Source organism: Orcinus orca, chromosome 11 (genome assembly GCF_937001465.1).
Source record: "Orcinus orca chromosome 11, mOrcOrc1.1, whole genome shotgun sequence".
Taxonomy (NCBI): Eukaryota; Metazoa; Chordata; class Mammalia; order Artiodactyla; family Delphinidae; genus Orcinus; species Orcinus orca.
The window spans coordinates 77006853-77021122 of NC_064569.1; the positions used below are offsets into that span (position 1 = coordinate 77006853).

The following is a 14270-nucleotide window of genomic DNA, read 5'->3' on the forward strand; positions in this document are numbered from 1 at the left end:
AGTAACACAGTAATAGTAGGGAACTTGAACACCCCACTTACAACCATGGACAGATCATCCAAACAGAAAATAAATAAGGAAATACAAGCTTTAAATGACACAATAGACCAGATAGATCTAACTGATATTTATAGAACATTCCACCTAAAAGTGGCAGAATACACTTTCTTCTCAAGGGCACATGGAACATTCTCCAGGATAGATCACATCTTGGGTCACAAATCACGCATCGGAAAATTTAAGAAAATTGAAATCGTATCAAGCATCTTTTCTGACCACAATGCTATGAGATTGGAAATCAATTACAGGAAAAAAAAACTGTAAAAAACGCAAATACATGGAGGATAACAGTGCACTACAAAATAACCAAGAGATCACTGAAGAAATCAAAGAAGAAATTAAAAAATACATAGAAACAAATGATAGCAAAAACACGACAACCCAAAACCTATGGGACGCAGCAGAAGTAGTTCTAAGAGGGAAGTTTATAGCAATTCAATCTCACCTCAAGAAACAAGAAAAATCTCAAATAAACAATCTATCCCTACACTTAAAACAACTAGAGAAAGAAGAACAAAGAAAACCCAAAGTCAGTAGAAGGAAAGAAATCATAAGATCAGAGCAGAAATAAATGAAATAGAAACGAAGAGAACAATAGCGAAGATCAATAAAACTAAAAGCTGGTTCTTTGAGAAGATAAATAAAATTGATAAACCCTTAGCCAGACTCATCAAGAAAAAAAAGGGAGAGGACACAAATCAATAAAATTAGAAATGAAAAAGGAGAAATCACAACTGACACTGCAGAAATACAAAGGATTATAAGAGACTGCTACAAACAACTATAGGCCAATAAAATGGACAACCTGGAAGAAATGGACAAATTCTTGGAACGATACAATTTTCCCAGACTGAACCAGGAAGAATTAGAAAATATAGACAGACCTATCGCAAGTAATGAAATTGAAACCGTAACTAAAAATCTTCCAATAGACAAAAGTCCAGGACTAGATGGCTTCACAGGTGAATTTATCAAACATTTAGAGAAGAGCTAACACTGATCCTTCTGAAACTCTTCCAAAAAATTGCAGAGGGAGAAACACTCCCATATTCATTCTACGAAGCCACCATCACCCTGATGCCAAAGCCAGAAAAAGATATTACAAAAAAAGAATATTATAGACCAATATCACTGATGAACATAGATGCAAAAATCCGGAACAAAATACTAGCAAACAGAATCCAACAGCACATTAAAAGGATCACACACCATGATCAAGTGGGGTTTATCCCAGGGATGCAAGGATTCTTCAATACACGTAAAACAATCAATGTGATACACCACTTTAACAAATTAAGGAATAAAAACCATATGATCATCTGAATACATGCAGAAAAAGCCTTTGACAAAATTCAACATCCATTTATGATAAAAACTCTCCAGAAAATGGGCACAGAGGGAACCTACCTCAACATAATAAAGGCCATATATGACAAACCCACAGCAAGCATCATACTCAATGATGAAAAACTGAAAGCATTTCCACTAAGATCAGGAACAAGACAAGGATGTCCACTCTCGCCACTCTTATTCAACAGTTTTGGCAGTCCTAGCCACGGTAATCAGAAAAGAAAAAGAAATAAAAGGAATACAAATTGGAAAAGAAGTAAAACTGTCACTGTTTGCTGATGACATGATACTATACATAGAGAATCCTAAAGATGCCACCAGAAAACTACTAGAACTAATCAATGAATTTGGTAAGGCTGCAGGATACAAAATTAATGCACAGAAATCTCTGGCGTTCCTATACACCAACAACGAAAAATCAGAAAGAGAAATTAAGGAAACAATCCCATTTGCAATTGCAACAAAAAGAATAAAATACCTAGGAATAAACCTGCCTAAGGAGGTGAAAGACTTGTCCTCAGAAAACTATAAAACACTGATGAAAGAAATCAAAGATGACATAAACAAATGGAGAAATATACCATGTTCTTGGATGGGAAGAATCAATACTGTGAAAATAACTCTACTACCCAAAGCAATGTACAAATTCAATGAAATCCCTCTCAAACTACCGGTGGCATTCTTCACAGAATTAGAACAAATAATTTTACAATTCATATGGAAACACAAAAGACCCTGCATAGACAAAGCAATCTTGAGAAAGAAAAACGGAGTTGGAGGAATCAGGCTCCCCGACTTCAAACTATGCCACAAAGCCACAGTAATCAAGACAGTAATGGTACTGGCACAAAAACAGAAATATAGATCAATGGTACAGGACAGAATGCCCAGAGATAAACCCACGCATATATGGGCACCTCATTTACAACAAAGGAGGCAAGAAAATACAATGGAGAGAAGACAGCCTCTTCAATACATGGGGCTGGGAAAACTGGACAGCTACATGTAAAAGAATGAAATTAGAACACTCCTTGACACCATACACAAAAATAAACTCCAAATGGATTAAAGATTTAAATGTAACACCAGACATTATCAAACTCTTAGAGGAAAACATAGGAAAAACACTCTGACATAAACCACAGCAAGATCTTTTTTGACCCACCTCCTAGAGTAATGAAAATAAAAACAAAAATAAACAAATGGGACTTAAAATCTTTTGCACAGCAAAGGAAACCATAAATAAGACAAAAAGACAACCCTCAGAATGGGAGAAAATATTTGCAAATGAAACAACAAAGGATTAACCTCCAGAATATACAAACAGCTCATGGAGCTCAATATCAAAAAAACAAACAATCCAGTTAAAAAATGGATGGAAGACCTAAATAGACTTTTCACCAAGGAAGACATATAGATGGTCAAGAGGCACATGAAAAGATGCTTAACATCACTAATTATTAGAGAAAGGCAAATCAAAACTACAATGCGGTATTACCTCACACCAGTCAGAATGGCCATTATCTAAAAATCTAGAAACAATAAATGCTGGAAAGAGTGTGCTGAAAAGGGAACCCTCTTGCACTGTTGGTGGGAATGTAAATTGATACAGCCACTATGGAGAACAGTATGGAGATTCCTTAAAAAACTAAAAATAGAACTACCATATGACCCAGCAATTCCACTACTGGGCATATACCCTGAGAAAACCATAATTCAAAAAGAGGCATGTACCACAATGTTCATTGCAGCACTATTTACAATAGCCAGGACATGGAACCAACTTAAATGTCCATTGACAGATGAATGTATAAAGAAGATGTGGGGGCTTCCCTGGTGGCTCAGTGGTTGAGAGTCTGCCTGCCGATGCAGGCGACACGGGTTCGTGCCCCGGTCCGGGAAGATCCCACATGCTGCGGAGTGGCTGGGTCCGTAAGCCATGGCCGCTGAGCCTGCGCGTCCGGAGCCTGTACTCCGCAACGGGAGAGGCCACAACAGTGAGAGGCCCGCGTACCGCAAAACAAAAAAAAAAGATGTGGTACATATATACAATGGAATATTACTCAGCCATAAAAAGAAACGAAATTGAGTTATTTGTAGTGAGGTGGATGGACCTAGAGTCTGTCATACAGAGTGAAGTCAGAAAAACAAATACAGTATGCTAACACATATATATGGAATCTAAAAAAAAAATAAGAAATGGTACAGATGAACCTAGTTGCAGGGCAGGAATAAAGAGGTAGACATAGAGAATGGACTTGAGGACGTGGGGTGGGAGCGCGAAGCTGGGGCGAAGTGAGAGTAGCACCGACATATATACACTACCGAATGTAAACTAGTTGGCTGGTGGGAAGCAACAGCATAGCACGGGGAGATCGGCTCGGTGCTTTGCGATGACCTAGAGGGGTGGGATAGGGAGGATGGGAGGGAGGCTCAAGAGGGAGGGGATATGGGGACATGTGTATGCATATGGCTGATTCACTTTTTTGTACAACAGAAACTAATACAGTATTGTGAAGCACTTATACTCCAATAAAGATCTATTAAAAAAAAGAATCAGCAATGGAATATTTTTATTTACTGCTACATTATGGGTTTAAATTTTTTTGGTGGGGGGGGAATGAGTGGGGGCGATGTTTTGTTCCGACTCAATCATACTCAAAGTATAAGCTGGAATAACCAATTCCAAACCCACAAGAGTATTCTTAGGTTTTTGTTTTGTCCTCAGCAAACTATCATTATCCTGTTGATCATGAAAATGACATGCACCAAACAATCCAGTGCTAGAACCCAATGTCCAGCATCTTCAACCACTCAGTTAAGTTCGCTGAGGGAGCCGGCGCTTACCCACCCCACCGCTGGCTTTCATCTCTAGGTACGCACATGATGCTGACTGCCAACGAAAGGTGGGGAAGAGGATTCGTTAAATGTATATTGAATATCCAACTCCAGGGTATGTCATAGCTAGAGCACTATTTTCATTGTATATTTATAACATTTTATTTAATCTCCTTGGAGTGAAAAGCAGCAACAGTGGGAAAGTTTATTCTTTAAGAAGAAAATAATAAACTGCGGAGAGTGAAAGTCTCCTTGGAGGATATCATCTTATTAAAAAGCTTCATGAACTTTCAATGAGACTCTAAAATAAATACACTGTGTAGGTTGAGCATCTCCAAGTGAAAACAAGGTTTCTGAAATCTAATGAGAGTCACCAGAAATATGAATTCTTTAAAAAACAAAAAGAATTCATGATCAGGTGGGATGATTTAGATCCTACAGTATTTCAGAAGAGAGTCAGTTTCAAGCAGCTTCTATTAACAGCTCCAGCCTGGAGGGGGTGAATTGTGTTGCTTTCTTCTCCATCTTTCTCCCCGGGGAGGAGACACACTGATCACAGGTCTGGCTGAGCAACGGAGCAGAGTGTTGGGGCGTGAGAAGGAGGCCCATGCCTACCGGGAGGGAAGGGCCAGGGATCTCACTCTTTCTCTCTAAACCACCAGCGGCATCTACACCTACCCTACTGCCTGGCATCTCCAAAGTGCCTCAGAAATGTTCACAGAAATCAAGAGGAGCCCATCCAGGAGCCATCTTGATTCAAGGGCCTAAGTTACACCCGGCCCTCAGCCCACATGGAGACTGAAGCCCACAGACAACAGGGAATGCTGGTCATGAAAACGGAAAAGCAAAAAGAAGCACAACATTGCTCCTCTCTCCCTTCCCTGGATCTGCAACCTGTTTCTGTCCCCTGGACTGGATGGACCACAGTGTATTTACAGCCAACTTGGGAGACCAGGGGAGAGCCTGGCAGTGAAAGGGGACACAGCCATGAGATGGGGTGGGACTCCCTCTTCCCTGAATGCAAGATACTTTAAGCCAAAGATTTTGTGAAATGATGTTTATTGTTTTAAAAAGCTCAAGTCTGGAATTAGATAGTAATGATAGTTGCCTAAGTGTGAATTGACTAAAACCACTGAATTGTAAACTTAAAAAAAAGCAAGCTTAAGTTGTATGAGACTCACCCACACTGGACTTGTACCAAACGCCTGACTATTCCGTTCCCTCAAACCATGGCTTATGTCACATTTTTTTCAGGAGATTTCCCTAAGAGCAGCTATTTGCAAATTATTACACTTAAAATGTAAATCCAGGCGATTGGATGTTTTCTGGAAGAAAATGTACACTAACATGCTTCTTTATGCCTTCAGATAACAAAACAGCTGGTGTGAGAAGGGGCTGAACAACAGTTTCCATTAGATTCTCATAGGACTTGCTTTTTGTTATATACGCAGAGAAACGGATCTAAAGGAAAATATTATCTGGGCTCAAGGTAGTGAATGGCATCCCCCAAACAGACCAAAGACGTTGACTTTCCATGGAGTGAAAGTGTGGCCACTCCACGTATTACCTCAGAACTTATCCTAAGAGAGAGATGGCAACCTTGGCTCAGACACTGGATCTAATTTATTTTATTCCTGCTGGTCTTTCAAGGTCTGACGAGGACCCTCCCTCAATCTTCATCCAGGTGACCTGCACCCACTCATCTAGCTGCCACCCAGTTAGATCACACGTCATATTTTCTTCCCCTTTTCCAGTGTACCTACCTCAGGGCACTTTAGCTTTATAAGCTACGATGCTGTTGTCCTTGAAGAGAAACAGAAACACTGCAACGTGAGCAACCTTTTTCATTTACTGAGTAAGCTTTGCTATCCCTCCCAGACTGAATAAAGTGAATCACATCGCAGAGGGGCGCATCACAGCGAAGATGTGCCCAAACACAAACCTCCAGTGTAGTGCTTATCAGACATCAAGTTCACGTTAAAGATGCTTTGGAAGCATCTCTACATGCCTTGAAGGTGGTGCATAAGACAACCAGTGAATGTGAAATCAGGAGTGCGGCTCCCTGGGTATAAGAAGGTAAGGCCCATTCATAAATATTCATGTCTTACCATTTAAAGAGAAACCGAACACTTGAGTTAGACTTTTGATGGATCAACAGGTGTGTTATAAGATTTCCATGTGATAGAGTCACGAACAGTTGACCACTGTGGACACTGGGCACACATGGGACCTATGGTCATCAGTGAACAGTGGGGTGGATTATACGGGATTTACTGTGCTTCCACGGGCCACACGTGCTCACATGGGCAACGCCTATGCTTCTTCACCTCCCCAAGTCATGCCACACCCTCGCTGCTTATAGGACGCGGGGAAAACACAACCGCCAGCAAGAGTGCAGCTCAATTTTGACAGAGACTTAAGAGAGAGAGATTTAAAATCCCTTCTGGGTCACTAATCACACCAAGTGCTCAGCAACCAGAGGCTGACCATGCTGGACTAGGCAGGTGGGCAGGAAGCCTGGTCTGATTAAGGCAGTGAGCAACGCGGTGAGAGCATGGAAACAGATTCACGGTAACCACGTACAGGGACCCAGCTGGCAAGTGCTACCGAGAGAAGAGAACTGCAGTTATTTACAACGCGCAGCCGTGGCCCTTGTAATCTTCTGTCGGCACAAACGTTCATTTTAAAATCCGGTAGTATGCAGAGAATTTTCTCCAAAATAAAAACTTGAAAGAACATGAGGACAGGAACCAGCGGCTTCATCTTGGTATTATTATCCTTTCTATGGCACAGAGAATATGGTCCCAGTTTTTACAGAATATTGCCAGGAGAGTCACAGCGAAGAAGGTGCCGAGAATGTGGAAGCGGCTCTTCATCATGGGCGAGATGAACTTGGCGATGGTGGACACACACACCAGGATGACAGTCATGAAGGCCAGGACCACATTGATGCATTTCCCCAGGAGGACCTTGGCGTTCACGGTGTCTGTCTGCAGGGCTTGCTGCTCCTGCTGGTGGAGCTCCAACTTAGAAATGCGAGTCTGGCAGGACTCCAAGGCTTCCTGTGGGCGAGAGGGAGAGCGAGGATCAAATGCTGTTGAGATCACCCGCAACACGTGAGCGTGAGCTGGGACGTGCGCGAGGGCCACCCAGCTCAGGATGCTGCTGCCTGTGCAGCTTCGAACTGACGATGATAACGATGATGACGGTGATGACAGACAGAGAAGCAAGACAAGAATCCCAAGGCTCACTCTATCCTGTCATTCACAGACAGGACGCACATGTATCTACAACCATGAAGCACCATGAATGAGGAATTACGGTTAGGTGTTTTTGACTCCACCTATATTTAAAATAAAGTGCATAAAATACTGGCATCTGGTGGAACCATCAGGGACAAACCAGAAGAGGGGTGGGATTCCGTTTTGTGACAGGTGACTAACTCCAGGCACGGGGTAGGTGACATCTCCAACTGCTAGTCCTTTTGTTGTTTTGTTTTTGGCTGTGCCACACGGCATGTGGGATCTTAGTTCCCTGACCAGGGATCGAACCGGGGCTCCCTGCAGTGGAAGCACAGAGTCCTAACCACTGGACTGCCAGGGAAGTCCCACCAACTGCTAGTCCTTATTCCACTGCTCAGTCCATGTGCACCTGTTACAGACCAGTGGAGGACGGAGGGAGGGATGGGGCCCGGCTGACTGTGGGGCTCTCATGGCTGCTCTTCGAACGCTGCGTTACCAGGGCACTATCTGAAGCTACAGCTTCTCCCCAGATCTCATTCTTGCCAAGGCTTTGATTACTAGACACGGACGACTCCAAGTATCTCCAGCCCAGCTGTCTCTCTTGAGATCGACTCATGTGTCTACATGCGTCCTGGACATCTCCACTTTGAGCTTCTTAAAAGCACCTCAAATGCACCATGGCCAGTTGTGGATTCATATCTGCACCTTCCCTGCTCCTGCCATCAACCGTGTCCCTTCCAATTCCTCTTCTCAGGAAACAGCACCTGATGCACCGAGTTGTCATGTGAGAAACGTGAGAGGCATGCCTCGACACCCCTCTCATCTAATCCAGCACCCAGCCCCTCCGATGCAACATCTGGTATTTAGCTTAACTGGTCCATTTCTCTCTCCTCCCACAGTAACTCCCCACCTCAGTCATCAGGGTCTCCACCTGCAGTAACTTTCCACTCATTTCTCTTCACACCCTCTTGGTCTTCAACCTCATGAATCCACTTTCCACACAGCAGCCCAAGTGATCTTTGAAGGACGCATATCTGATGTCACTCCTTCTTGTAGAAACTTTTAAATCTTTAACGTGGTCCAGGCCCAGCCACTGTCTCCTGCCTTGCTTACCTGGTAAGCCTCCTCCCCCCTCACTGTGTTCTGGCCATACCGGCTTTTTGAAGTTCTGAAAAGGACCATGTTCAGGGCCTTTGCCCACGCAGTGTGCTATGGCCGAAAGGTTTGCCTCCCCACACACCATTCCCGTCTATCTTTCAGGTCCCACATTGATGGTCACATCCTGAGGGACACCTTCCTGGACCCACCAGACTATGTCAAGTCTCCCTCTGGCCCTTGTCCCTAACCAAGGGACCACACCCGCACCGCGCCGTTATCCGCAGCAGGAGGTACGTGCTGGCTGAATGCTCCAGACTGGATGCCAGTAATGGGATACGAGGCTTGAGAGAGAAAAACCTTACACCTCTCGGGAGAAAAGGATTGAAGTAGAGGTGGTACAAGGAGCTCCTTTTAGTTCACGAGCCTGTTTTCCAACTCATTTACCAATATGTGTTTGCTCAATTAAAATCCAGTCATGTTTTCAGGTTTTAAACGAGCATAATGGCTCCAAAACTTATTTACTTTCCTTCTGCTGAACATACTCTATGGGCCAAGGGTTCTCTGTTCCTATAGGAACTTCCATTACACAGGCTACCAACAAAAGGTACAACTTCTTCAGATCTCACATTCTAAAAAGTTCCGGCTTTCTACAATGACAGGCGAGTGCCCCCAATATCATGCATTCTTTTCAAACACTTAGGCCCATGGTGTCCTCTCTTTTAGGCATGGCATGGAAAAGGTGAGAGGACAGGATAAAAGATCAACATTTTAGGCAAATTCATTCGTCTGTGATTGGGTTGATGCATTACATATACAAATAGACTAATCCTAGAACTGCCTTAGAACTTCTGTCAAATTTTTTACCAAAAGGAAAATCCAAGAAAATTAAGCCGTGAATTCGTAAGGGACCTTGGTCACAGCACCTAAGAGGTGCACAGCCCACAATCTTTAGTACTTCCTCGGGCCCAGTATTTAACTTACTGGGGATAAGGACAGAGGGCAGGATTGTCCTTAAACTCTTCTAATTGAGAATTCAGGGTTAAAAAACTCATCTGCGTTTTAAAACAACAACAAAACCCTTGCATCCCTATAGGCAACAGTCACCCTCACCTATACGACTCCATCATCTTGTATAACCCTGCCTATAAGAACAAAAGAAACAAGAAATAAAGAGGAAGCTGAGCAGGTCCAACTGCCAAAAGCCTCAAGAAATATGGCTACTCATACATAATAAATACAAAAATTGGCCAATATTTATTTTTATCCGCTTATTACGTGTCAGGTAAAGATTTAAGTACTTACATGTCTTATCCCATTTAATCCTCCTGACAGCCTTTTGAGGTAGAGCTCATTAATATTTCCATTATATAGATGAGGAAACTGAGGCACAGCGTTGATGTGTGCAGGTTTACGGTAAGAGGCAGAGCCAGGATTCTAACTATCCTAACAAGAAAGACCCTCCAGTCACTCACACAGGCATCCTCTTTGCACTTCTGAGCTACAAGGTGAAACTAGAAAATGCTGAGATGAACTCTTCTAAATTTTTAAGCTCTCTTTGTGAAGTCCCTCCCTTTATCTTACCCCTCCATCTCTAAAGTATGTTTCTTTAAAAAAAAGGAATAATAATATAAACCCAAACCATCCCCTAAATAAGAAAACCATATATTTAGACATCAGCTAGTGGCATCCCAGACATACTCTAAAACAGAATGCTCTAATAAAACAGACTGCACTGTTCACCTGGCAACACTTCACATTTAAACGGGTTCCCATTTTTTAAACCAGTCAGCAGTGAAGTTAAGTCTCCTAGCCCAGAGCAGTGGCAGAAATCCCCCAAGTGTCTTCTGCACCAGGGTCCTCAGAGGCAAACAAGTCTGATCTGTGGCTCCCAGAAGTGTCCAAGTAGACGTCTGGGATTAGCACAGGCTCAGCCCCAGACACAGTGTGGAACAAAACGTGGGTGGCTAAAAGTCGGCTTACACATTGTGGGCGAAATCTCTCCTTCTGTTTCAGCCCCTTGTAAAGTGGGGCTGGAGAAAGTAAGCACTGCCTACGAAGAAAATGTGTAAAACTGAAGCTGAGCATGACTGCGAGAGTATACTTTTTTGTTTTTTTCTTTAAAGAGGTGATCAATGGGCATGTAAATCACTGCAGCCATTATGGAAAACACTATAGAGGTTCCTCCAAAAATTAAAAATAGAACTACAATATGACACAGCAATCCCACTTCTCTGTATATACCTGAAGGAAATTAAATCAGTACCTAGAAGAGAAATCCACACCCTCATATTTATTGCAGCATTATTGACAATAGCCAAGACATGGAAACAACCCAAGTGTCCACTGATGGACGAATAAAGAAAATGAGGTACACATACACACACACACAGACACACACAGGCACACTATGCAGCCGTGAGAAAGAAAGAAATAGTTCCATGTGCAGCAACATGGACGGACCTAAAGGGTATTTTGCTAAGTGAAATGGGTCAGACAGAGACAAACAACTACTGTATGATCTCACTTATCTGGCAGAATCTAAAAGGGGAAGGGAGGTAAAATGGATGAAAGGGGTCAAAAGGCACAAACTTCCAGTGATAAGGTGAATAAGTCCTGGGGAATGCACTGTACAGCTTGGTCACTATAGTTAACAACACTGTATTGTCTATTTGAAACTTGCTAAGGGAGTAAGCCTTAAAAGTTCTCATCATAAGAGAACAAATTTGTAACTATGTGAGGTGATGAATGTTAACTAAACTTACTGTGGTGATAATTTTGCAATATGTACACATACCAAATATTATATTGTACACCTTAAACTAATACCATTATATGTCAATGATATCAGAATAAAAACTGGGGGGAAAAGAGACCCTCTAGTACCCCTAAAAAAAGGAGCTCAAGAAGCCTAGGGTTGCTTCACTACAGCGTTAGTATCACGTTAATACTGGAGCATGCCTTTGTTTATACTGATCCAGTTACCCCTTCCCTCCATCCATCAGGATCCCACCCACCTTCAAGTCCCACCTCCTCCAGGACATTTATTCACATTCATTACTCAAGGATTATCTGCAAGACCTTGGTCAAGTCACTTAACCTCTCTGTGCCTTGGTCTCTACATCTGAGAAATTAAGAGAATAACAAAAACTACCTCAAAGGGCTGTTGTGAGGAACAGATGGGGAAATTAGACATGTAAAGTGCTTTGATAGTGCTTGGAACACGGTATGCACTCAACTGCTTGAAATTCCCACAAATATGAAAGCTATTATTTTAGAGATGAGCAAATAGACTTAAGGCTTGCTCAGGACCATGAAGCTGGTAAATGGCTGGGACTGAAGTCCAGTGTCTGACCACTAAGTGGACCCCTGCCCCACTTGTCCATAGCTTGCTGGGCACTGCACGCCTAAATGTCTGAGGCTTTCAGAGTCTGCGTCACGTGATTTGGCCCTCGTTCACATTGTCTTGAGCCAAGTGGCAGTTGTGTTACTTCTGACCCTCCACCTAGGCGAGCATGTCGAAGGCAAGATTTATCCAATGTTTTAAAATTTGTAAAAACTGTGGTGATGGTGGGGAGAGTAGAGTATCGGTGATAGGCTTGGGGTAGATAATAAATATTTGCTAACTAATTTAGGCAGAAAGTAAACAGAACATAGCTTAATGTCTATAACATGAGCTAATGGGGTTAATGTGGTGAAGAATAAATGTTTGCTCCACATGCCAGAAATCCCTTCAGGCTTGGGGGTAATGCACTTAGTTTGTTAAATGAATGAAAGGCTGGGAAGAGCCCACGTGAGCTCTAGTGGGGAGAGGAAAGGCACCTGGATGTCCCGTGACCGCTCGTGGGCCTGGTAGGCCACCTTCTCCTCGATGCTGGCCAGCTCCTGCTTCAGGTTGGACGTCTCGTGCTGATGCAGGTCCGTGAGGTCATGCAGCTGGTCTTCCAGTCGCTCGTACCTTTCCAAAGAGAGGAGGTGATTCTGAACGTGACATTTCAAAGGTGTTCTGACAGCACTTAGAAAACGGCATCCTTTGTGTCTCACTGTCACCAGTGCCCCTTGGCTTGCTCTCATCCCCAGGCAGACTGTGCTTCCAAAAAAGTAAGTCAAGCTGTGGGGAACATGCTTTTGGAAAACACTGAACTCTAGCTCCAGAAAGGACTGGTCTCTGCAGTCTTAACTCTGTCCGCACCGCTGAGGGTTCATGCAAACCAAACCTGGCTTTTCCACCCACATCAGACCAACACCTGGCTGTGGGGACAACAGGACAGGCCTTATCACTGGCACATTCACCAGGGCTGGTCAGGAGACAGGGCTGTCAATCCTCCTGCTAAAGGCGAGGACCCACTGGCATCCTGGTGCTCTTCCCTCTTCTGACCCCACAGTGCCTAATGGTTCACGGCCACAGCTCTCATGCGCCAGAGAGGCTGTAAGGAAATGACCGATTTCTACGCTGGAGCCAATTCCACTTATTTCCCAGTGCACACAGTGATTCCGAATACATGTGTCAGCGCTTAGGACTTAAGTGTCAATTAAAAAAATCATGCTTCTTGCAAATTAAAGATGGCTTATCAGGTGGCACTTCCGAAAGTCCAAATCTAAAGTAACAGAACCACAAAGATTCCCATTCCCACCCCCAATCCCCTCAGAGAAGGGGAATTTTGTATTGTATTTGAAACCCTGTAATATTTATTTGGAAACAGGAAGCACTATTTGGGGAAGGTGCGTTAGCCTGGATGACTTCGATCAACGCCAGTTTTAGACGCTTAGTCACCTCATAGAATCATTTTAAAAAACACTTTGATATAGATTTAATGATTTTTCTCAGGTAGGATTTCACAGGTGCCCAATGTTGGTGTTTTGTAAGCAAGCCTTTAAAAAATCTCTTGACAGATGAATGGATAAAGAAGACAAGGTACATATATACAAAGGAATATTACTCAGCCATAAAAAAAAGTATGAAATAATGACATTTGCAGCAACATGGATGGACCTAGAGATTATCATACTAAGTGAAGTAATAAGTCAGACTGAGAAAGACAAACATCATATGCTATCACTTATATGTGGACTCTAAAAAAAAATGATACAAATGAACTTACTTATAAAACAGAAACAGACTCACAGACTTAGAAAACAAACTGATGATTTCCAAAGGGGAAAGGTGGCAGGGAGGGATGAATTAGGAGTTTGGGATTAATGTCTACACACTACTATACATAAAATAGATAATCAACAAGGACCTACTATATGGCACAGGGAACTCTACTCAATACTCTTAATAACCTATATGGGAAAAGAAGCTGAAAAAGAATAGATATATGTATAACTGAATCACTTTGCTGTATACCTGAAACTAACACAACATTATTAGTCATCTATACTCCAATGTAAAATAAAAACTAAAAAAAAAAAAAAATCTCTTAAAGGAAGTAATACAGTGAGTGACCAAATCATGGAGATCACAAACATGTTATATAACAAATGAGAGCCAAAGCTGTCCTAACGGATGCTTGTGACTTGAAATAAAGGGATCCAAAGGGTGCTGTATCCCAAACTATCTGAATGGAATTAAAGTCAATATTATCTGGAAAAACTGTGACGCAGAAACACTTCTTATGTGACAAAGAATCCAAAGTCAAAGATGTAGGTGGAAAGTTTTTAAAAAATCATTTCATAAAATAT

General features: G+C 42.5%; 1 protein-coding gene across 7 annotated transcripts in view; it reads right to left on the reverse strand.

Moving 5' to 3' along the window:
* Positions 1-14270, reverse strand: part of TMCC3 (transmembrane and coiled-coil domain family 3) — a 153627-nt gene that overhangs the window by 74594 nt on the left and 64763 nt on the right. For 4 of the 7 annotated variants that reach the window (XM_004269535.3, XM_049695035.1, XM_049695036.1 and 1 more), the window contains 2 exons: positions 12408-12543; positions 5291-7310 (listed from right to left, as the gene is read on the reverse strand). In XM_004269535.3, the coding sequence (XP_004269583.1) occupies positions 7008-7310; positions 12408-12543 (439 nt within the window). In that variant the 3' untranslated portion in view covers positions 5291-7007. Of the gene's footprint in view, positions 1-5290; positions 7311-12407; positions 12544-14270 lie in introns of those variants that run through there. The other 3 variants (XM_049695039.1, XM_049695037.1, XM_049695038.1) reach the window with 1 other exon arrangement.